Source organism: Pezoporus wallicus, unplaced genomic scaffold, assembly GCF_028554395.1.
Source record: "Pezoporus wallicus isolate ANWC-B61680 ecotype Strahan unplaced genomic scaffold, APGP_CSIRO_Pwel_v1 contig_7073, whole genome shotgun sequence".
Taxonomy (NCBI): Eukaryota; Metazoa; Chordata; class Aves; order Psittaciformes; family Psittacidae; genus Pezoporus; species Pezoporus wallicus.
The window spans coordinates 565,935-584,749 of NW_026641326.1; the positions used below are offsets into that span (position 1 = coordinate 565,935).

Here is an 18,815-nt window from a genome sequence, read left to right on the forward strand (position 1 = left end):
TGAGTTTGAACCTGAACATGGCTCTGCATGTGCGGATTTTGTTTTGCAGAATATAGGAAACGCAGCCATGGGGGCTGAACTTTCCTTTTTCCTCCACAGGAAGCAGATTCAGCCCGAGTCAATATTCCAAAAAAACCACATCTTTTCCATCAGATTCACACAAGGACATTCAGGTTTGGGAAACAACTGAGCTCATGATGAAAAACTGCAAAAGAAAGCTACAACCCAGCTTCCAGGTGGCATGGAGAATAAGAGAAAATGGGAATACTCTTTTCTTCACATTTGCTAGATGCAAGCAGACCTATTTCTCTTCTCTAAGTAGTTCTTTTTGAAGACAAAGCACGTGGGCCCAGACGTGGGGGCAGACACAACAGTAGGAAGGACTAGCACTTGAAAATCATCAAAACTCATGTCTAATGCTATAAATTGGAAAGATATTTACCTTATGACTCAGAAATGCAGACATGCACCATTAACAACTGATACAGTGAACAGATCAGCAAGTGTTTTAAAACACTCAGACTTGACATTACTTATTCAAATTGATCAATGTTTATGAAAAAGCATACATTTAAAAATATGCTTTAACAGTGTTTTGTGAAACACCTGTAAAGCCTAAAAGAAGGGGCTAACTTCATAGCCAGTGTAATTTGTACTGAATATCCAATCAGCTCTAATTATTAACAGCATGTTACATGTGCATACATGAGCATCTGCCATCCCAGAGGATCTCAAAACACTTATTAAACTCAGCACAGCAGTTATGGCAGGACTCCCTGGGTTGCTGAACTCAGGTGAAGCTCTGCAGAACTTCTAAGGACTGTGCCCTTAAAATGCTGTCTCAAAGACAGAACAGAGCAGCCTGTATCCTAAATAACGGAGATTTCTGGATCAAGACAATGGGAAAACCTCTACTTTCCTGTGGAAATGCCAATCTGAAGCAGCCAGGACTGCTTCAGAAATGGCACTTTCCCATGTCTGATTCCTATGGGAACCGGGCTTCCAAGCTTCACCTTCCTCTCATTCACAATTGAATCCTGCCTACAGCAACTGAATTAATAGCTAATAACAATGCATTCACTCAGCAGATGCACATGCCATTAACTGAATTCCGTGTCATCACCTTTCATTAACCCTTATTTTATTCAGTCCCTTGGTGCTTACAACTTATTTAACCACAACCAGAGTCTGATGGCAGCTTTTGCAGCCAAAGCCATGACTCACTCCAGGCACTGTAAAGCACCACTTGGGAGAGTGCATAAAAATAACAATAATAATGAAAAAAAAACAGAATAGCTATTGGGAATAAATGGGTTTCTTTTCATCTCCTTATCTCTGAGTGTCAGCATCTTACACGTTTTAGCATCACGTGCAGTAATTAGACTTTAGTAACAGCTAATCACAATAATAAGACAAGTTCTCATCGTAACACCTCTTTCTCTGCCAATTCAAGCAGTGATCATAATCAATGAAAGCAATCTACAGTAGCTTCTACCCTGTCCTGCAGCTTATGAATTCAAGCAATGCTGTCAGCCAAGAGAACTTCCTTTTTATATTTTAGAAACCTAGTGTTAATGGAAAATTTGCCTTGTATTTCAAAATAACAAAACATTCCTATTAAACATTCCCCTGACAGGCAGAAAATTCACAAACTTGTTTATGTGACCTGGAATTTGAAATGTAATTCACAAAAATACACCAATTAGCTACCCTTAAGTAAATAACTATGAATCTAATCCATAAAAACTTGCTAAGCACCATGCAATTCAATCCAAGCTGAAAGGACTCCATCCATCAAAGATGCTGTTTCTGGAACAGGCAGAACTGAACAACAGCAAAGACACATTCTAAAAGGGTCTAAAGTGGAATGGATACAAAAGTAGATGTTTCACCTTGCAGAGAGGGAAGATGAGACCACAGAGGCTGCTGGGGTTGGGACAGGGTAGCAGACCTGACATGGAGAGGTGTGAGAAGGCAGAGAAGCTGTGTGCAAGGTCAAGTCTGAGCCTGAGCATTAGTCCTAATGGTATAACATCACTTGAAGAATGCGGTCCCAAAATGTATATTTTAGTTACTCTAATTTGTAGGTGTTGGCTCTGCAGCAGCTGCTCAGTTTTTCTGGGGGAGGAGAACTTGTCTTGCACTTCTGGTGTGATGAGATTTAGGCCTGGGAGTGATCTGTTTCTCAGGAAAGGACCAAGCTGAGTTCTCCCTGTTTACTGACCCCTTACTGTGAGGCATAATTTTGCAATTATAAAACTCCCAAGAAACTCAAAAGCCTCTGTGTAGTGCAGAGAACCCTGCATCCATGAGAACTGCATCTGATCTTCAGAGCTACCACTCTGTGTTAACAAGGGCTCCATTAAAAGCTCGTGCTTTAAAAAGCAGTTCATAGCGTACTGTCTTAATACAAGTGGGTATTTTGGGAAAGAGACTCAGAGATAAGCAGCAAAATTAAGCAAGGCCTTGACAAAGAAGACTTTAAATGTAATTATTAATGTAATTGTTTTCCAAGATGCAGCTCTTCTGTGCACTGTACAAGAACCAAAATAATTGACCCTTAATTTTTGCAAAGAGCTTCTGCTCATCTAATCCAGCACGAGTGCTCGTGTCTGATTAGCACAGGCTGAATAGATTCCTGGGAGCAGAGCTCCTGCTACAGTGTTTTGTCTGTTCTCTTCCCAGATCGCATTCTGCTACAGATTTCTACATTTAGATGACAGATCTGGCTGCTGTCTGTGGGATTCACCTAGCTGCAACTGCACATTGATTAGCAATTGCCTTGAGGAAATTCAGAGTATCCAGGCAACCAGGAGGAGGCCGCAGATACAGCATCTGGATCGGAAGCAACACACAGGCAATGAAAGAGATCTCCAAGAAATTAACCTACAATATATGCAAATACAATTTGCTTTAAGTAGTGGATTCTCTGTCAACTTTTGCAGTTATTAATGGTGAGGTTAACTGAAAGATTGTACTGGCTTTCCTGTTAGATTTCAAAATGTCACAATATGCATATGTCCTGGGTTCAGCAGTAGCAGTCGTTTTTCTCCTTCTTAGTAGCTGGTGCAGTGCTGTGATTTTGACTTTCAGCCTGGGAACAGCACTGATAACACCGATGTTTTTAGTTACTGCTCAGTAATGTTTACTCTGACTAAGGACTTTGTGAGTCTCATGCCCTGCTAGGGAGGAGGGGAAGCTGGGAGGAAGCAGAGACAGGACACCTGACCCAAACTGACCAAAGAGGTATTCCATACCACAGCACATCATGCCCACTATATAAACTGGGGGCAGTCACCCGGAAGGGCGAGATCACTGCTCAGGTCAGGCTGGGTATCGGTCGGAGGGTGGTGAGCAGTTGTATTCTCTTCCCTTGTTATTTCCCTTATCATTATTATTATTGGTGGCAGCAGCAGTGATTTGTGTTATACCTTAGTTACTGAACTGTTCTTACCTCAACCCGTGGGACTTACGTTCTTTCAATTCTCACCATCCCTCCAGGAGTGGGGGGAGAAAGGGAGGGAGGGAGTGAGCAGGCTGCATGGTACTGAGTTACCCACTGGACTAAACCATGACAGCATATTGCATTTTCTGTCTGAAATTTAGCATAGACTGTGATTACTGTCCTTATAGGCAATTGCCAGAATAGCAGAAAGACACCTACAGATCAAATCAGTCTCATTTATCCTGATTTTTCCTATGTTGAGATATCACAAGGTACTGCCACATGCTACTGTTAACTCTCATGTACAGCTGCATCTAAGCACATTTAATGCATGGAAAAATCTCTAAAACAAAGCAAAGACATACAGAAGCAGTAAGACCTTGTTAGCATGGCAGGGGGGTTGAAACTAGATGATCTTAAGGTCCTTTCAACCCAAACCATTCTATGATTCTATGAGGCATGAGATGACTGTGGAAGCTCCGGGTGTTTCCTGAGCCCAGCTGTATTACAGGAACAGCTATATCCACTTGCAAACAGATAAAAAATATTAGTGAACATAAATAAGCATGTGCTTGTGCATGATTTATGCAGAGAAGTAGAAGGTTTCTTCAGCTTTATGCAGAGGGGAGAAATAGCTGGAAAACACCCTAGCTAAGCACAAGGCTGCTAGAATCAATACCATGTTAAGCCATTGCAATATACAACTCTTCTTCTTGCAGGTACTTAAAATATTTATATATATACTTCCACCTCGAGGATGTGTCACACTAACACCTTGCCTTTCCAGAAGGTAGCCAGCTCTGCAGCAGCAGGGAAATGCCACAGCTCGAAGAGGCCAGATGCCTCCTGGTACAGAAAGGATGCACAGCCGTGTCACAGCTGGGTAACACCAGTGAGGAGTAGCCACTTCTAGAGAGTCCTGAGAACATTCAGTACTAAGAAACAATGCCAAAATGTGCCTGGCTGCCACCCATCAAGGGACTGGTATGAACAGCCTTCAGCACTTCATCAGACTGTGGTTAGAGACTAAATAATCCCTTAATACCCCCTGAAAACTAACTTAGGAGAAAAACAACTAGTTCACTGTAGATTTTTTTGCCAGAGGTGTTTGGGAACAACCTTTTCCCCCAACACTTTTGTTTCTAAATGCATCCAAAACAATGAGAAGCGGGACTGCTAATGAACAATTTCAGACAGAGCTCACACTGAGAAAGTGCACAGAGAGAAGGTGATCAGGAATGTCACTGGAAATTCTAAAGCACTCTAAAACCATATCACATATTTGAATATTTGCTTTTAGAGAAAGACAGTTACTCAGTTACCACTTTAGCTGTTTGTAGAATGCAGCACTGCCATCAGATGACACCTTAGTATAGCAACACTCATGCTTAACACTGATCATTGTGTGCATGCTCAAGAAAGTGTCTTTTCTTACCGGTGGTTTAAAAAACCATGACAACAACAACAAAAAAGCAAAGTATAAAAGCCAAAGATAGAACAGGAATCTTTCTGCAGTGCACAGATTTTAATAAGTGGATATTCGACATGATACATTGCAATGGTACTAAAGGAGCCGCTATGATTTATTGAGTCAATCTGTGTGTGGAGACAATAATAAGCGGATCTTATCTCATTAAGCGGAACACGTTGTTCTGCTGCACGGACACCCCCAGCATCTGCCACCCTTTCTCACCCCATCTTCCTATCATGTTTTGCATGTCACAGACACAGATTTCGTATCACGGTTGTACCAAGTTGGTGAGACCCACAGGCTGCAAAGACACCAGAAGACCAGCAAAGAAAAAAATAGCCATTTTGCTAAAGCAGCTGGGGGAGCAGGGCTGCTGCAGAGAAACACAAGGAGAGCTAGCACATCAGAAATTAGGCTAAAGGCATCTTAATTTGAAGCATGTTGCTGAATACACCTCTCTACTTCAGCTGAAATTCTAACTGCACTCTTAAGATAATTTATTACACTCATTAAGTCCCACAATCAAAGACCCTGTCTACAGTAGCTAGTTTTATACACTTTAAAAATGTTGGCAGGTCACCCCATTACATCTTAGTCATGAGACTAATGCAAATTACTTATTACTTCTCTTGGCAATCACATAACACTTGTCCTAAGAATGAAAGATGATGCCTTGACAATAATACTCTATAATGTAATAACCCTTCACATGTTATAAAGTGCACCACTTTTTCTTCTGAGGATCACTAAGTGCTGGGCAGGCATTCATTAATACAGCCTTGCCAGACCCCAGCGACACAGCTACCCCCCCATTCAAAATTCAGACACGACACTAATGTCTCTATGTGTCTCTGCACAGCACCCATCTCCACGTCTGCATTCAGCACAACCCTCTGAAATACCATCACTTCCACTCTCTCCCTCCTATTTGTAATAGCAGATAACTGCAGGCACCAGATATCTGATGAAATATTAATGAAGAGAGCAATAAGTGTTGTTTTAATATTCTCCAGGCCAGTAACATGCAGTGTAAGAGCAGTTACCTGATCTGTCCAGAGCCACTGAGCAGATGGGGAAGAAATGGGAATAAGATCTAGAAGCTGTGGTCCTGCTCTTCCTTGGGGTCCCTGTGAGAGTTCACAACTCAAATGCAGGAGTAATTGCTAAATAATTAGTAATCCACACAATTACTTCCATGCATCCATCAGTACTTTATGCCCTGACGGAGCAGTCAATAAATGCCTGAAATTACAATTATCATGATTTCCTACCCATCAAAGACTTAAACAATCTACAGTCCAGAAAGATTTTTCCCTTCCTAATTGTCAATGGTAATTACTAACTGGCTTGAGCATCTTGGGTGAAGCTTTACCAGCACATGTGGTGCCAAAAGCACCAACACTGGGGCAGCATCAGAGCTTTGGGCAGGTCTTCCAGGATTTCAGCTCCAGCTCCTGGATTCATGTCATCAACATGAAGTTTTTATTAGGGGAAAACCCCAGAAGTTTCTAAGTGTTATGTTTAAAGTCACCATGTTAAAACTGGAACTGAAAACCTCAGGAATTAAGGATTTCAAATGTCTTGTGCTATCTGTGACAATTTTTGGTGCAGAACACACCAGGGAGGTCACAGATGACCAGAAAAGCAACTGCATTCACCAGGATATCAATCAAAAACTGCCCAGAGGAACCAATTTGCTGTGCACCAGAACAAATAATACTGACATTGTGCAGCCCAGTAGGTAGGCAACACCTTTTTGTCCTATTCAGCTTCCAATTTCTCTCTTTGCAATTAGAGCATTTTCAAAACCCAGGTTATTCTTTCAAAACCTGATACAGTCTCCTACTCTTTTATGGTTTCCAACTGTTCTCTTCTGCCTGATTTCTTTTCCCCAAATCAATAGCATCCATATCAGCGTCAGTCCTGTGTATTATTTCTCTTCTGATGGCTCCCTGTTTTCTAATCTTTCTCCCCAGAAGCTCTCTTCAGTAACTGTTACTAAACAGATGCTTGTGCTATGTCTTCTCCCACAAGGTTTTCCCCAGGGACAGTGCCAGTATCCAGGTGGCTTTATGCCTTCAAAAGGCAAACAAATGTCATCCAGTAGCGCCAAAACTTTACCTTGATCATTTGGGTCAGACTTCCTCTCCAGCTGCTGAAACAGAGCACACAAACACAGGGCATGCCTCCATCGCCTGCACCACCACATGCAGACCCTTACAAGTTAAGGGCCAGAAGGGACCTTGGGACCATCCTGACCCCAAACCACCAGCCTGCTTGAGCCACGTGAGCTTGTGGCTGCTGGGCACACGAGAACTTCCCCATTCATCATCTCCATGCTCCATTTCATAGCATTCCCCTTCCTTCAACTCTAAATTACCTAATCTAAACATAAATCAACCCAAACCGTTCCATGAGTCTATGAATTATGTTATAATCAAAAGCAACCCTGTCTTTGCAATTGATTCCTACTCAAAACAATAGGTAGCATTATCAATAATAAAAGCCATGCATTAAAGCTATTATTTCGTTGTTCTTCAAGAGAGATAGAGAAGATTATTTCCTTTTTGGGGGGTTCCATTCCTCTGGTTCAGAATAAGCCATCACTGGCAGGGTCAAAAATACAATCAACAATGGTGGCGCACTGAAAATCTAAACAAAAAACAAAAAAGATGGCAGCAAAATGCAGCATAAACTAAATTATAATTAAAGAAATCTAAGACTATAAAGCTGGGCAATAAATTTAAGATTTGGATATTAGAAGTCTAACTTACTTTGTGGTCTTTATAGACAAAATTGCTGCATTAGGACTGAATCACACCATCTCCCAAGGGCTAACCAAGACTAACACCGTCTTGATCAATACAGTTGTAAAATAAGATTTCCAAAAAAGTACAACAAAGCCATTAAAGAAATCTCAGAAGGCAGCAAAATAATTTCTTGAAGCTCTAAGTGAAAAATGATCTTTATTTATTTCACATTACAATCAAATAGTAATGTGTCTCGATGCATATGTGTACACATGCATCATCATTATTTGCTGTATTCTTATTGATTTTCCTTCCATGGGCCAGCTCTCCAGAACCACTGTGCACCAGCATCACCAATGTCAAGAAAGGAAAGATGCTTCTCAGCACTTCTGACAAATTATTCCTTTAAAGTTCAGACACTTCTATCACCCACAGAAATGAAATACGCATTAGACTTCTGAGAAATCAACCTCATCTTCAGCAACTCAGAAGAGCAACAACACATGAAATCTAAACAGTTTAGCTGCTGCGGCATGTAATCACATAAGCAATGAAACAACCATGTTATAACTATCCCAGATGGGTACAGCACTTCCTGAAAACCAATTCCCAGCATGTCCCAGGAGCCAGCTTACAGACAGTTACCCATTTTGCCTTTCCAAGTGGAAAGGTCACCAGAACAAATACTATCAGGATCAGGAAGCAATGGCAAGGCCCTTTTTGCTGATCTATTTCAAGCACCGTGACAAAGAAAACTAATTTAGTGTTATAATTAGAAACACAGAGAGGAAAAAGCTCATTTTGGAGAAGTGCTGCTGCTGGAACGTTAACATTGGTGCTGATGCTGCTAATCAGCTCGAAGGGGTGGAGGAGTGAAACCAAGTTATACATTTAGCATCCTTATGCAAACCAGGTTTCACACTACAACTGTGAATAAGTGCAAGGTTTAAAGGTGACCCTACAAGGGAGTTTTTAAACAAATAGTGTTTGGAGACATTTTTCGAGCTAGAAAACCAAACCCACATGTCACAATCTTTTTTGTTCATATTTGATGACTGCTTTTCAAAGACCATTGGCTATTTGTGTGTAATTCATATTTTGAAATGTATTTCATGTTTCTTATTAATGACTACAAGAATAAGTTGCTTTCAACTTCTAAGTATTATGGAAAGACCCAATGAACTTCTTGCAAATGAAAATATGACCTGAATGAGTTGGTGTATACTGGAAAAACTTTCAAACCTGTAACATTTCATTGTCTTCTCAAAAGGTACATTTGAAGGGAATAAAATTCATTCAGGGAATAAAATAATATGAAAAAAAGATAAAATGATAAATAAAATAAAAATGCAACAAAAAGCAAACAAACAAAAAACCCAAGCAAAAAACAAAAGGAGTTTTCAATGTAAAGGGGATACAGGTTGCAGATGTGGTTACACAAATCTGGCCAATTTGCCTTGCATTTCTCTGAAAGTAAAAGCTCTCTTTTTTCCTGCTCTCACCCTGGTGACATTTCAGTGCCCCCTGGCTGTCTCAATGCTGCTGTTTGTAAAGCTGTGCTATAAAGAGAATCAACACAATGACTGAAGTTAGAAGCAATTATCCAAGAAAAAAGAAGACAAAAAAGGCCAAAAGCAGTGCATCATGTAGCTGCATAGTGAGAGACAACTGGGTGATGAAGGATGTGTACTTAGGGAAAATGAAGGGAAAGAGAGACAGCAGGAGGGCAGAACAAGTGAACAGGAGATGAGCCATAGTGCATACAAAGAACAGATGCATCTTCCCTCACTGCCTCTCTGTGTTTCCACAGTATTTCATTACTGGATTTCATATCAGATATCCCTGCCCTACTGAAGTTAGTCTTTTGAGGTAGTCAACTTGAAAGGAAAAGGCAAAAGCACAGCAATACTGGGATTCCCTCTCAGGTTACACAGAGAGCGCACTAGGAAAGAAAGTGAGGTCCTCACTTCAGCTGGTTAACTCAAGGGAGGGTGATGTATGTCTGGTGTGCTACCACCACAGTTATTTTAAGTGCTTTTTCACTGCCTGTGGTTCCATACCTTCATAAGTTCCTACTTCCAGAAGGGTCCCACTTCGCTCCAACTCCAGAAACTCCTCCACAGTCAGAAAGTTATAGTCCACACCAGGCACTTCTCCTTCTCTTGGAGGGCGGGTTGTGCCTGAAAGATAAAATTAGCACCTCAGTATAGTTGCTTTCTTATCAAGAGTTAAAAGGGGCAGTAAAAAATGATCATACAGATACAACAGTGTCTGTAAAATACAGCTCTGTGAGCCAGACAGAGCAGTGTCAAAAGAGTTCAGTTAGAAGTTAGGAGCCCATGTGAGAACAAGACAAGACAGATCTTGAGCTGTCGAAACCAATTGTTTCCCCCAAATCCAATGTTTTTTACATTCTCGGAAAGGCTGCCTGGCAAAGAAATCTCCCATTTCACATGCAGGAGCACAGCTGGAAGAGGTTGGTATCTGGGAATATGCCAACAATTACCTTCCTGCTATTAGCACAATCTCTCATACTTGAGCTTCACTAAAATTGCAGACTGTATTTTCAGAGAAAAAAAAATTGCTTTCTAGTGTCCATTATTTCTGATATTACTTAATCTCACAAAATATTCTTAAAATATTAAGAAGAAACAAGATCTTTCCTCCCTTATTTCTTCTTAATATTTTATCTCTATTTATGTACCCTGAGAGTTTTGATGCGCCATTCACACATGCTCACTAAGGAGACAACCTGCGAACTCTTCTCACAGAAGTTCACCTCCAAGTTCATTTCAGTTCAAGAAACACCTTTTCTTTTGAGCAATAATTCACACTGCATCTCTCTCTAGCACTCTACCATTTAACCAGCATCCATGGAGAGCAGAGCTCTGACCACTTCTACCCTGCCAATTTACAGCCCTCTGAAGCATGGTATAAGATGAGTCATTGCATGACTTTTTGCTAAGGTGGCTTGGGCCACTGCATTTTAGGTCACTGAGCACAGCTTAATTGATAAGGATCAATATCTGTTCAATAGCCTTTATTTTCCATGACTCTGGGGATAGGAGATGGCTGGATTCTGTGCATCCAAGAATAAACATAAATGACAGATTTACAGATGGTACAAGAAACTGAACTTTGAAAGAAACAGCAGTGTTAGAGAGTTGGAAGTGTCCAAGCGCTGCGGCTGCAACCAATCTGCTGGCTTGGGAGTAACTTTACAGATGTAGAAACCATGCTTAACATTTAATGAAGCATGATTTCTCACTTCTGTGGGACTCCTCTGGCCCCTGGGCTGTGCCTTATCAGTGCATACAATTTATGGAGCCCTCTATAAAAGGACTGAAGAAAGTATGAAGAAGTTGAACTTCTGGAAACTAACTGGGAAGATTCCAGCTCTCAGAAGTTGAAAGAGCATAAATTTACCATGCCTGCATCTGGCAAATGTTTTCCTCAAGTGCCAGGGAAGTGGAAAGTCTGCTTATGCCCTATTCATCTGAGAGACTGTTCAAGAGGTCAGTCATGACAGCGTGACACCCTTGAAAGACTATCACTAGATTAATTTCCTTGACAGACATCCACTTTCTCTAACATCCTCCATTCCTTGATTCAAAATAGAAATTCACTCTTCTTAAATTATTTACCATCAGCCTTCTATGGTCTATAAGCTCCTGTGCTTTTTCTACCGTTCCTTCTCTTGCAGTTGGATGAATGGGCAAAGGCAGGAGAAAGAAAGGCAAAAAAGGAGATGGAAATGGTCATGGGTATCTTCACCCTACTAGCAGAATTACTCATTACTAATTGAAAAGATTTGATTTCTCAGCGTTTGTATTCTTGAATCTTTACAGTAAGACTGCAGCGATTTTTACTGAGTGGTTTGTAACGGAGGATGGATGTATTTCACAGATCTAGATCAAGGAAAGACTGGAACTGCACTGCATGTCCTTCTCTTTCCAAGTTCCTGTGTTTTCATTTAAAGGCAGGCAGCAAAGCCGGGCAGGCAATGCCCACATAGATCCCTCCCTGGCATAGCAAGGAGTGTGCATGCACCCAGAACGTGGGATGAAGGGTCACAGCATCTCCTCCCTAAGCACCAACACTGTTCTGGCAGTGAGGACCCTCACTGGAGCATCATAGCTGTAACCACGGAAAGGTTCCCCTAAACCAGACCCACATGAGAGGGAAGGAAGAAGAATGAAAAGCCTCAGCAATAAGTATATCCAATGATGTGCTGTAGCTGTCCCATGCCTGGAGCACAATGGAAGTGAGAATGAGTCTCTGCAGTGCTCCTCATCCAATGAATGCACCAGTCAAATGTCACCCCGAGCCACGCTGCACACAAGCCAAATGACAAAGATCGGGACATGCTTTTTCGTAGTAACTGACAACACACATTCAGGAGACACAAAGGTCAGGGAACTTGGACTCATTTTACTTTATCTTTTAAAACCCTTCTTTTCTTTATCATTCCACAGAGAATTTTATTAATAATTTTTTTTCCTTCTGAATTTTTATAGCGATGAAATTGCAGTCAGCAGTTTACTAGCGCTGGCTGCCTATCTGACATGACAATTATATCTCTGCCATAATTCCTCTGAGCCATTTAAATGGATCTATTTGTTTCATTTCAGTGTTCTTAATTTCCTGAATATGTTCAAGTCGAAAAATCGCAGATGTGCTCGCTATCAGCGCGATTGCCTGCAACACAGGCTGAATGCATTAGAAACGCCAAGTCGCCGCATAAAAGAAAAACATTACATCACAGAGATAACATTTGCCACCTCGCGTGGGTCCTCAGCAACAAAACCAGACAGCAAATAGAGGGGAAAATAAAACCTGCATTGGTTAGGATATCTTATCTGGGCAAAGGCAAAAAACCCAACAACTTCCCATGTTGCTGTCTAGAGCAAAGATTGCTTGCAGATGCTCGGGCTGTTATCCTGCTTCACATCTGAGCAAGTGTTACTGAATGCGATTCAGAAAGGCAGGGGGAAGGGAAAACCCGCCTCCGTTTTTCTTGTAGCAGAATGACAGGCTGCCGGCTGGACACACGCCTGGCAGATGGCATTTCAAAGAGTTTTCATGAACCATCTGGGATGTGTACAATGATTACAAACCACACTTACAACAAACCAGAAGGGTTGCTTCACAAGGAGGGTGGGGGGAGAGGGCAGGCAGAAAGAAAGGGTGAAAGAAAAGAAAACCAAAAGGGGCATAAACAAAACTTGATGACTTTTCCCAGGCTCAGGACACTACAAATGATCAGAATCTTCTTTCACTGGGAGCCCTTCCACAGCCTGAAACAACTGCTCAACTACTGCACAGTATGTGTGTGCACAGCCCAACACCATTGCAGGCTGCTGATAAACTCCAAATTGTAATTAAGTCTTCTATCATTAATGTGACTTAATTACGTAAAGAGCATAGTCTGTGTGTGTCCTCCCTTTAAACGGCATTTCAGCATCCTTACTGTGGAATGGTCATCACTAAAAGAGACAGCTATGGAGATGACTGCACATTTTATCAGAGCTAATGGCAGGTCAGACTGCTGCTAATGGCAGAATTAATTGAGCACAGTGAGTGCTGTAGATGGCCCAAACAAGAGTTAAGATACTCCACTAGAAAAGGCAAGCCAATCATATTTCAATACGTTAACCTGCCTGCCACGTTTGCACTGAAATATTAAGTGGCATCAAATCTTATTGCCATTAGGTAGCAATTTAGCTAATTAATTTGAGCTATGTCCCACTGTGTGACTAGCTCTGAATTGCTAATGCTACAAGAAGAAGGAACTGGAGGAGAAACCAAGTGGTTACCAGCTCCTTCTGCACATTTAATGGTTCATAAAATTTCACTCTTATTTGGCTAGAATGCCCCACAACATATAGAACTAGCTACAGACATTAAATTGACAGAGGAATTGCTCAAATCTGCTGCAACCACAGCAGACTTGAGAAAATAAATAAAAACCCCCAAAGCTACTGATTAGCATTGCAGGTTTTACCTTCTCTTGTGGTCTGAGGAGGTATTACAACATATAACATGGGTGGCTCATATAACAGGTGTTGGTTTGGTTATTACATCCAAGCTAGCTGCATCCCAGTTTACTGATGCACTAACGCTTGGGCCACAGAAGAGGGATTTCATCATGGGCTGAAGACCAAACTTGAGAAACTGCTTTTAGGCACAGATAAATTTGCTCAAGCAGAGCCCAGTGTTGTACTTAAGTTAACTAAATTAAATCTTGTCATCCATGCCTACAAAAACTGAGCTGTGGCTCAGATGTACTGATGACTATCAACTAGTATTCTGAATAATTTAAGTGCCAATTTAAAAGACAAATAACTGCTGCTGTTGTGTTGCCTATCAACCACACTGACAATTACCCAACATGAGCCTCAATTATATAGTCTGGACAGATTGTTAATATGTGATTCAGGGGCTGTTCAGCTACTTATCAATCTACGAGGGTCTCATGTTAAGCTGTTAATAGCCACTGATGCCATGCTGCTAAATTAATCAAAATCTTGCTTATTGTAATCTAAAAATAAGACTTCAAAGGGGTCGTAGTCGCTTCAATTACTTTCTTGTTAAAACTATAACAGTTCTTGAGCAGTAATTCTGTTACCATACACCAAAATAGCCCCTAGCAAGGCATTTAGAAGTTGACCTCTCCAGGGCAGAATACCTACATCTCCCAGTTGCAAAACAATGATTTCTACAAACTCCTTATCCAGTTCCACTGGCTGGCAGTGATAATCTAATGAGCCACCAAAATATAGCCGATCAAAACCAAGTCATTTGCTTCTCATCTCTCAATGACCACCTCCATTTGACAACAAATGCGTGAGCTGTACACTCAAAGTAATGATATAGTTGCTACAAGCATATTTTATACAAACTCAAGGCACTGATGATTACTAACAGGGAACAGAAGTGTAGTAAATAAGGTTTTAATGTGAAGAGTGCAGAGATATTACTGACTCATGAAGCTGCATTGCCAAGCTGTTGTGGGGCTTTGCCAAGAGGCTGTTTGCAGGTGGCTTAGAAGTAAGGATGCTTTTCCTGTAATTGCTCACAAAAACTAGTATTTCAGTCCTTGAGTCTTCATTCAGCAAGAGTCTGATTTTCATTCAGCAAGAAGAGTCTGCTTTTATCACCTACAATGATAAAAATCTCCCTCTACCGAGGAAGAAACATAGTAAAAAAACCAGCCCCCTTCCTTCTACATCGTGTTTAGAGGTCACCTTCTTCCCTCATGTCACAGGATAATTTGCAGAGCCTGCTTTGGCTCTCCTGCATCTGTCACCTATGGTGCCAGATAACCGCAAGGCAGGACAAACCTCACAGATCTGCTAATGGCGAGCAGAGAAGGGAAAAGACAGAGACAACCTGGTCTGTCTCCAGAAGAGGGAACCTGATTAGCAGCCAAGCTTAAGTCAGAGCTTATCTGCAGCACAGTATTAGAAGCAGCCTTATCTACATGAACAAAAAATAAAGTGTAACCTGTCTTTAAGAAAACATCGCACACAGAACTACTTCATCTCATTGACTTCCAGAGTTATCCAAACTAAGGCTACTGGGTTTTTTCCAACAGCAGTAAAAGGAACCGTATTTGGACACTGCTATACTATATACTGTACACACATGTGATCCCACTTACCTATAGGAATAGGTAATTCATAGTTATAACTACATGAAAATAGGAAGGTTTCAGAGAGGTGTGGTCTGTCACAAACCAAAACATGCTTCACTTACAAATGCAATTTCCTCCTGAAACTCCAAACTTGGGAAGCTTATTCTGGGATTTTCAATGCCTGTCCCTTCACTAGCCAGTGACTTGATACCTATAAACCACAAGAACATGACAAGCATTCAGAATGTCTCGGCAGCTGAGTAGAAATTCAGTCCAAAGGAGAATGTGGTCTGTCATGAGAAATTAATTCACAGCTCTGTTAATGATGCATGCACAGGAACAGATGCTGATTGACTCTTCCTGGCCACACAGATAACTGCAGCTCTAAAAGCAACTTTCTGTCATGATGGTCAGCAAGAATGACTGATTAAACCCAGAAAACAGCTGACCAAGGCAAACCTGTCTTTCTACAGACACATTTCAGAGTAATGCATTCTGTGGCTGTGGTCTAAAGTAATTTTCCTTCTACAGGGGGAGGTGGAAGGGATTTGTACAAAGAGCTCACTATCTCCTCGTACCAGCCTTTCCAGCTACACTAAGGTCCCAAAGCTGGGTCCCCCAGGAGCAGCCTGTGAGGATCCCCTCTTGCTCAAAGGGCTGTGCCAGCCACGCAGACAAGTAATAGCAGGTCAACCCTCAGTGCATGTGAAAGCCACCCTCACCCTTTCTGAGGCACCACATCCAATTGCATCTCCTTGGCTGTTTCTCTCAAAGAAGTACTGACTGCCTGGAGTCTCCCTGGGGAAATGATTCAGCCAAGCCACACAGCAACAGCTCAGAGTTTGTATACCCTCCAGGCACCAAGTTATTTTTGTCCCTTTTAAATCTATTTTGGGTATTTCTGTGGCCTTAACTGCCACTGAGTAAGAACACTGATAATCTTCAACACATTTATCCTTACAGCGTTTTGAGGTAGGGAAAGCCAGTTTGTTTCCATTTTATAGCACAAGATCAACCAGACCCAGGCTATCAAAGGTTTTCAGGAGCCTAATTCTAGAGAAATCAATGGGATTTAGAAAACCCTACAGATCAGCATCAGGCCCTAAAAGATCAAAAGGGGCAAAAATAACTTGCTGCTGCATTGGGGCTTTGCAAGCTTGTCTGTATGTGTCACCAAACATTATGCCATGACTACATATAGCCAATTCAACATGAGGCAGTTTGCTTTTGACTGTAATACCAGTTTAAAGATGCCGACAGTTACTTGATGACTAGAAGAAGTAAAGGTAAAAAACCCTTCCACATTCCCCAAGAGAGCCACTTTAAAAGGACCTAAGGACCAATGCCAAGTATTCAGATTCAGCAGCACCTCTGTGACCTGGGAAAGTACCACTGATGGTGCTACTGCAGCGTGACAGCTGCTAATGCAGCTACAACCTCTCCATGTGTCCTTCAGAGCATTTATTTGCTTGATTCTAAGGGAAAAAAGAGCATTCTGTCATCAAATAAAACATAAGAAATAAATGCTCTTGGGTTTGCAATAGCAGCAGCTCACCTGGATCCCTCTCTCTTTGAGTGATTGCTGTTACCTCACCAGACACCTGCAGCCAAATCCCTCTCATTTCCCACGAGGTGGGACACCCACCAAGAAGATTAAACTTCATGAACTAATGAGTTCACCATTAATCTTGTGTTCATGGAGTCCAACAGCATGACATCCACTAATTTAAATGGTGAACTACTGATGAAAAAGCAAACTATGTACCTCCTTGGTGAGAAGACCTTAGCTGTAATGACACACAATTTTATCCTAATATATGGATTAGTGTAATAAAGTGCAATTTGATAAATCAATAAAGCCGTAGTAATGAGATTGCACTGTAATGTTCTGCTTTTAAATACTGGCACAGAAGTGAATGAAAATTGCCATTTGTGTGTGTATGTGACTTATGGGAAGTTGAATTAGTTAAAAGTAAATTAGCATGGTGATTAGATACTTGCATTTACATTCAGTTTCTCTCATGTATACATTTTTAGAAGTCTAGATGACGCTCAGTGATGACACACACCTTTATTTCAAAAGGACCACTTTTCTTCTATGTAAAAATTGTCCTCGAAATTCTGTTTCTCTTTGAAAAGGCTAAAGCTGAGGAGGGTAAATGAAATACACACACTGGCTAATTACAGAGCACCCTTATTAGCTGGTTATTTTTAATCTCATAGAACATTCATTCCAGATGATCTCAACCCAAGCCTAACCTGATCGCTGCTGTTCTCGCTCAGGGGCTGCCCCACATCAGTCATCTCAAGCCCTACCACACAAAGGCACAGCAGTGCTCTATGCTGCCTGCCCAGAACAGCTATGGAAAAGCACAGTGTGGATTAAGATGACTATTGCATATGAATGTGCACATCCATATTAAATACCACAAGCCAAAGGTATTAAAATCTACTTTGGAACAAGTCATAGGAGATGTGGGATGCAGGGTCGCTCCCACACAAACAGCACTTTTAATCAAATACCTCATTGTCTTACTCGTACTTTCACATTATAGCAAGTAGTTTGGCTGAGGTACAACCCATCTTGTTTTATACCTGCTTTTTTCATGGCTACCTGCAAAGGTATCTGATTTTAGAAACTGCCAAAGAGAAGACGTAGCCCAGTCTGAGAGTTTCGTAAGTCAAGGGCTAGCATCAAAATCAACCTGTGAATTGGTCAGTGGAGGCACTTAGCTGCTGAGAAACAGAACACCCATCAGCTCCCTGTCATGCTTGGGTGAATGGCTGAGCTTAAGACAGTGTAGCATTAAAAACTGGTTTTCATGAGCTATTGGACCTTAATGTGGCTTGGTACAAGTTTTGAGTACGACGTATTTAAGTAGAATAATAGAACAGGTAAAAACCAAACTGCATTTAAACCTTTTGCTTAATGTTGGAGACAGAAGACTGGGAGGAGAGGGCTTTAGGAAGGATGAGGGGCTGAGACAGCAGTCGCGACTGCACATACTAGAAACTCTTGCAAGATGAATTTCCAAGTCACAGAGCAAAGCCAGATACAAAACCATCAAGTCAGATAAGCTGAGGTCACTGGCTTTCCAGGAAAACTTTTGGGAATATTGCACACAGTCCACCTCACCCACCATGAAGTACTGGAGCAATTTCCCAATTTGGTGGAGGAAGTGGAATCTTAAAGCAGAAATACAGTGGACAAGAACACAATGACCAGCTTTACATTGGATTCTTATGATAAAATATTGAAAACGTGTTTGGGCAACATATGTGACTATTGTAACCAAAGAAAGAACAAAAAAACCCCATATCAGAAACTACTGTTATCTATGTATGTGTAAATCTCTCTCACAGTGAGATTAACAGTAGATTTTCTCAAGAACAAGACCACTTGTTTGTTCCCCACAACAGCACTACTACACAAGCTGCCACCAACTATTAGAAGGAAAAACTCACCTCTTTTCTTTAAAACCTGGATACCAAAAAATGTTAATCTCCCAAACC

The 18,815-nt window shown here is 41.3% G+C and overlaps 1 protein-coding gene across 26 annotated transcripts in view; it reads right to left on the minus strand.

Annotated features, from left to right (window-relative positions):
* The window catches only part of MAGI1 (membrane associated guanylate kinase, WW and PDZ domain containing 1), a 339,384-nt gene that overhangs the window by 79,198 nt on the left and 241,371 nt on the right, over window positions 1-18,815 (minus strand). For all 26 annotated transcript variants that reach the window (XM_057422973.1, XM_057422980.1, XM_057422979.1 and 23 more), the window contains exon 3: window positions 9,727-9,846. In XM_057422973.1, coding sequence (XP_057278956.1) covers window positions 9,727-9,846 — 120 coding nt within the window. The remainder of the gene's footprint in view (window positions 1-9,726; window positions 9,847-18,815) is intronic.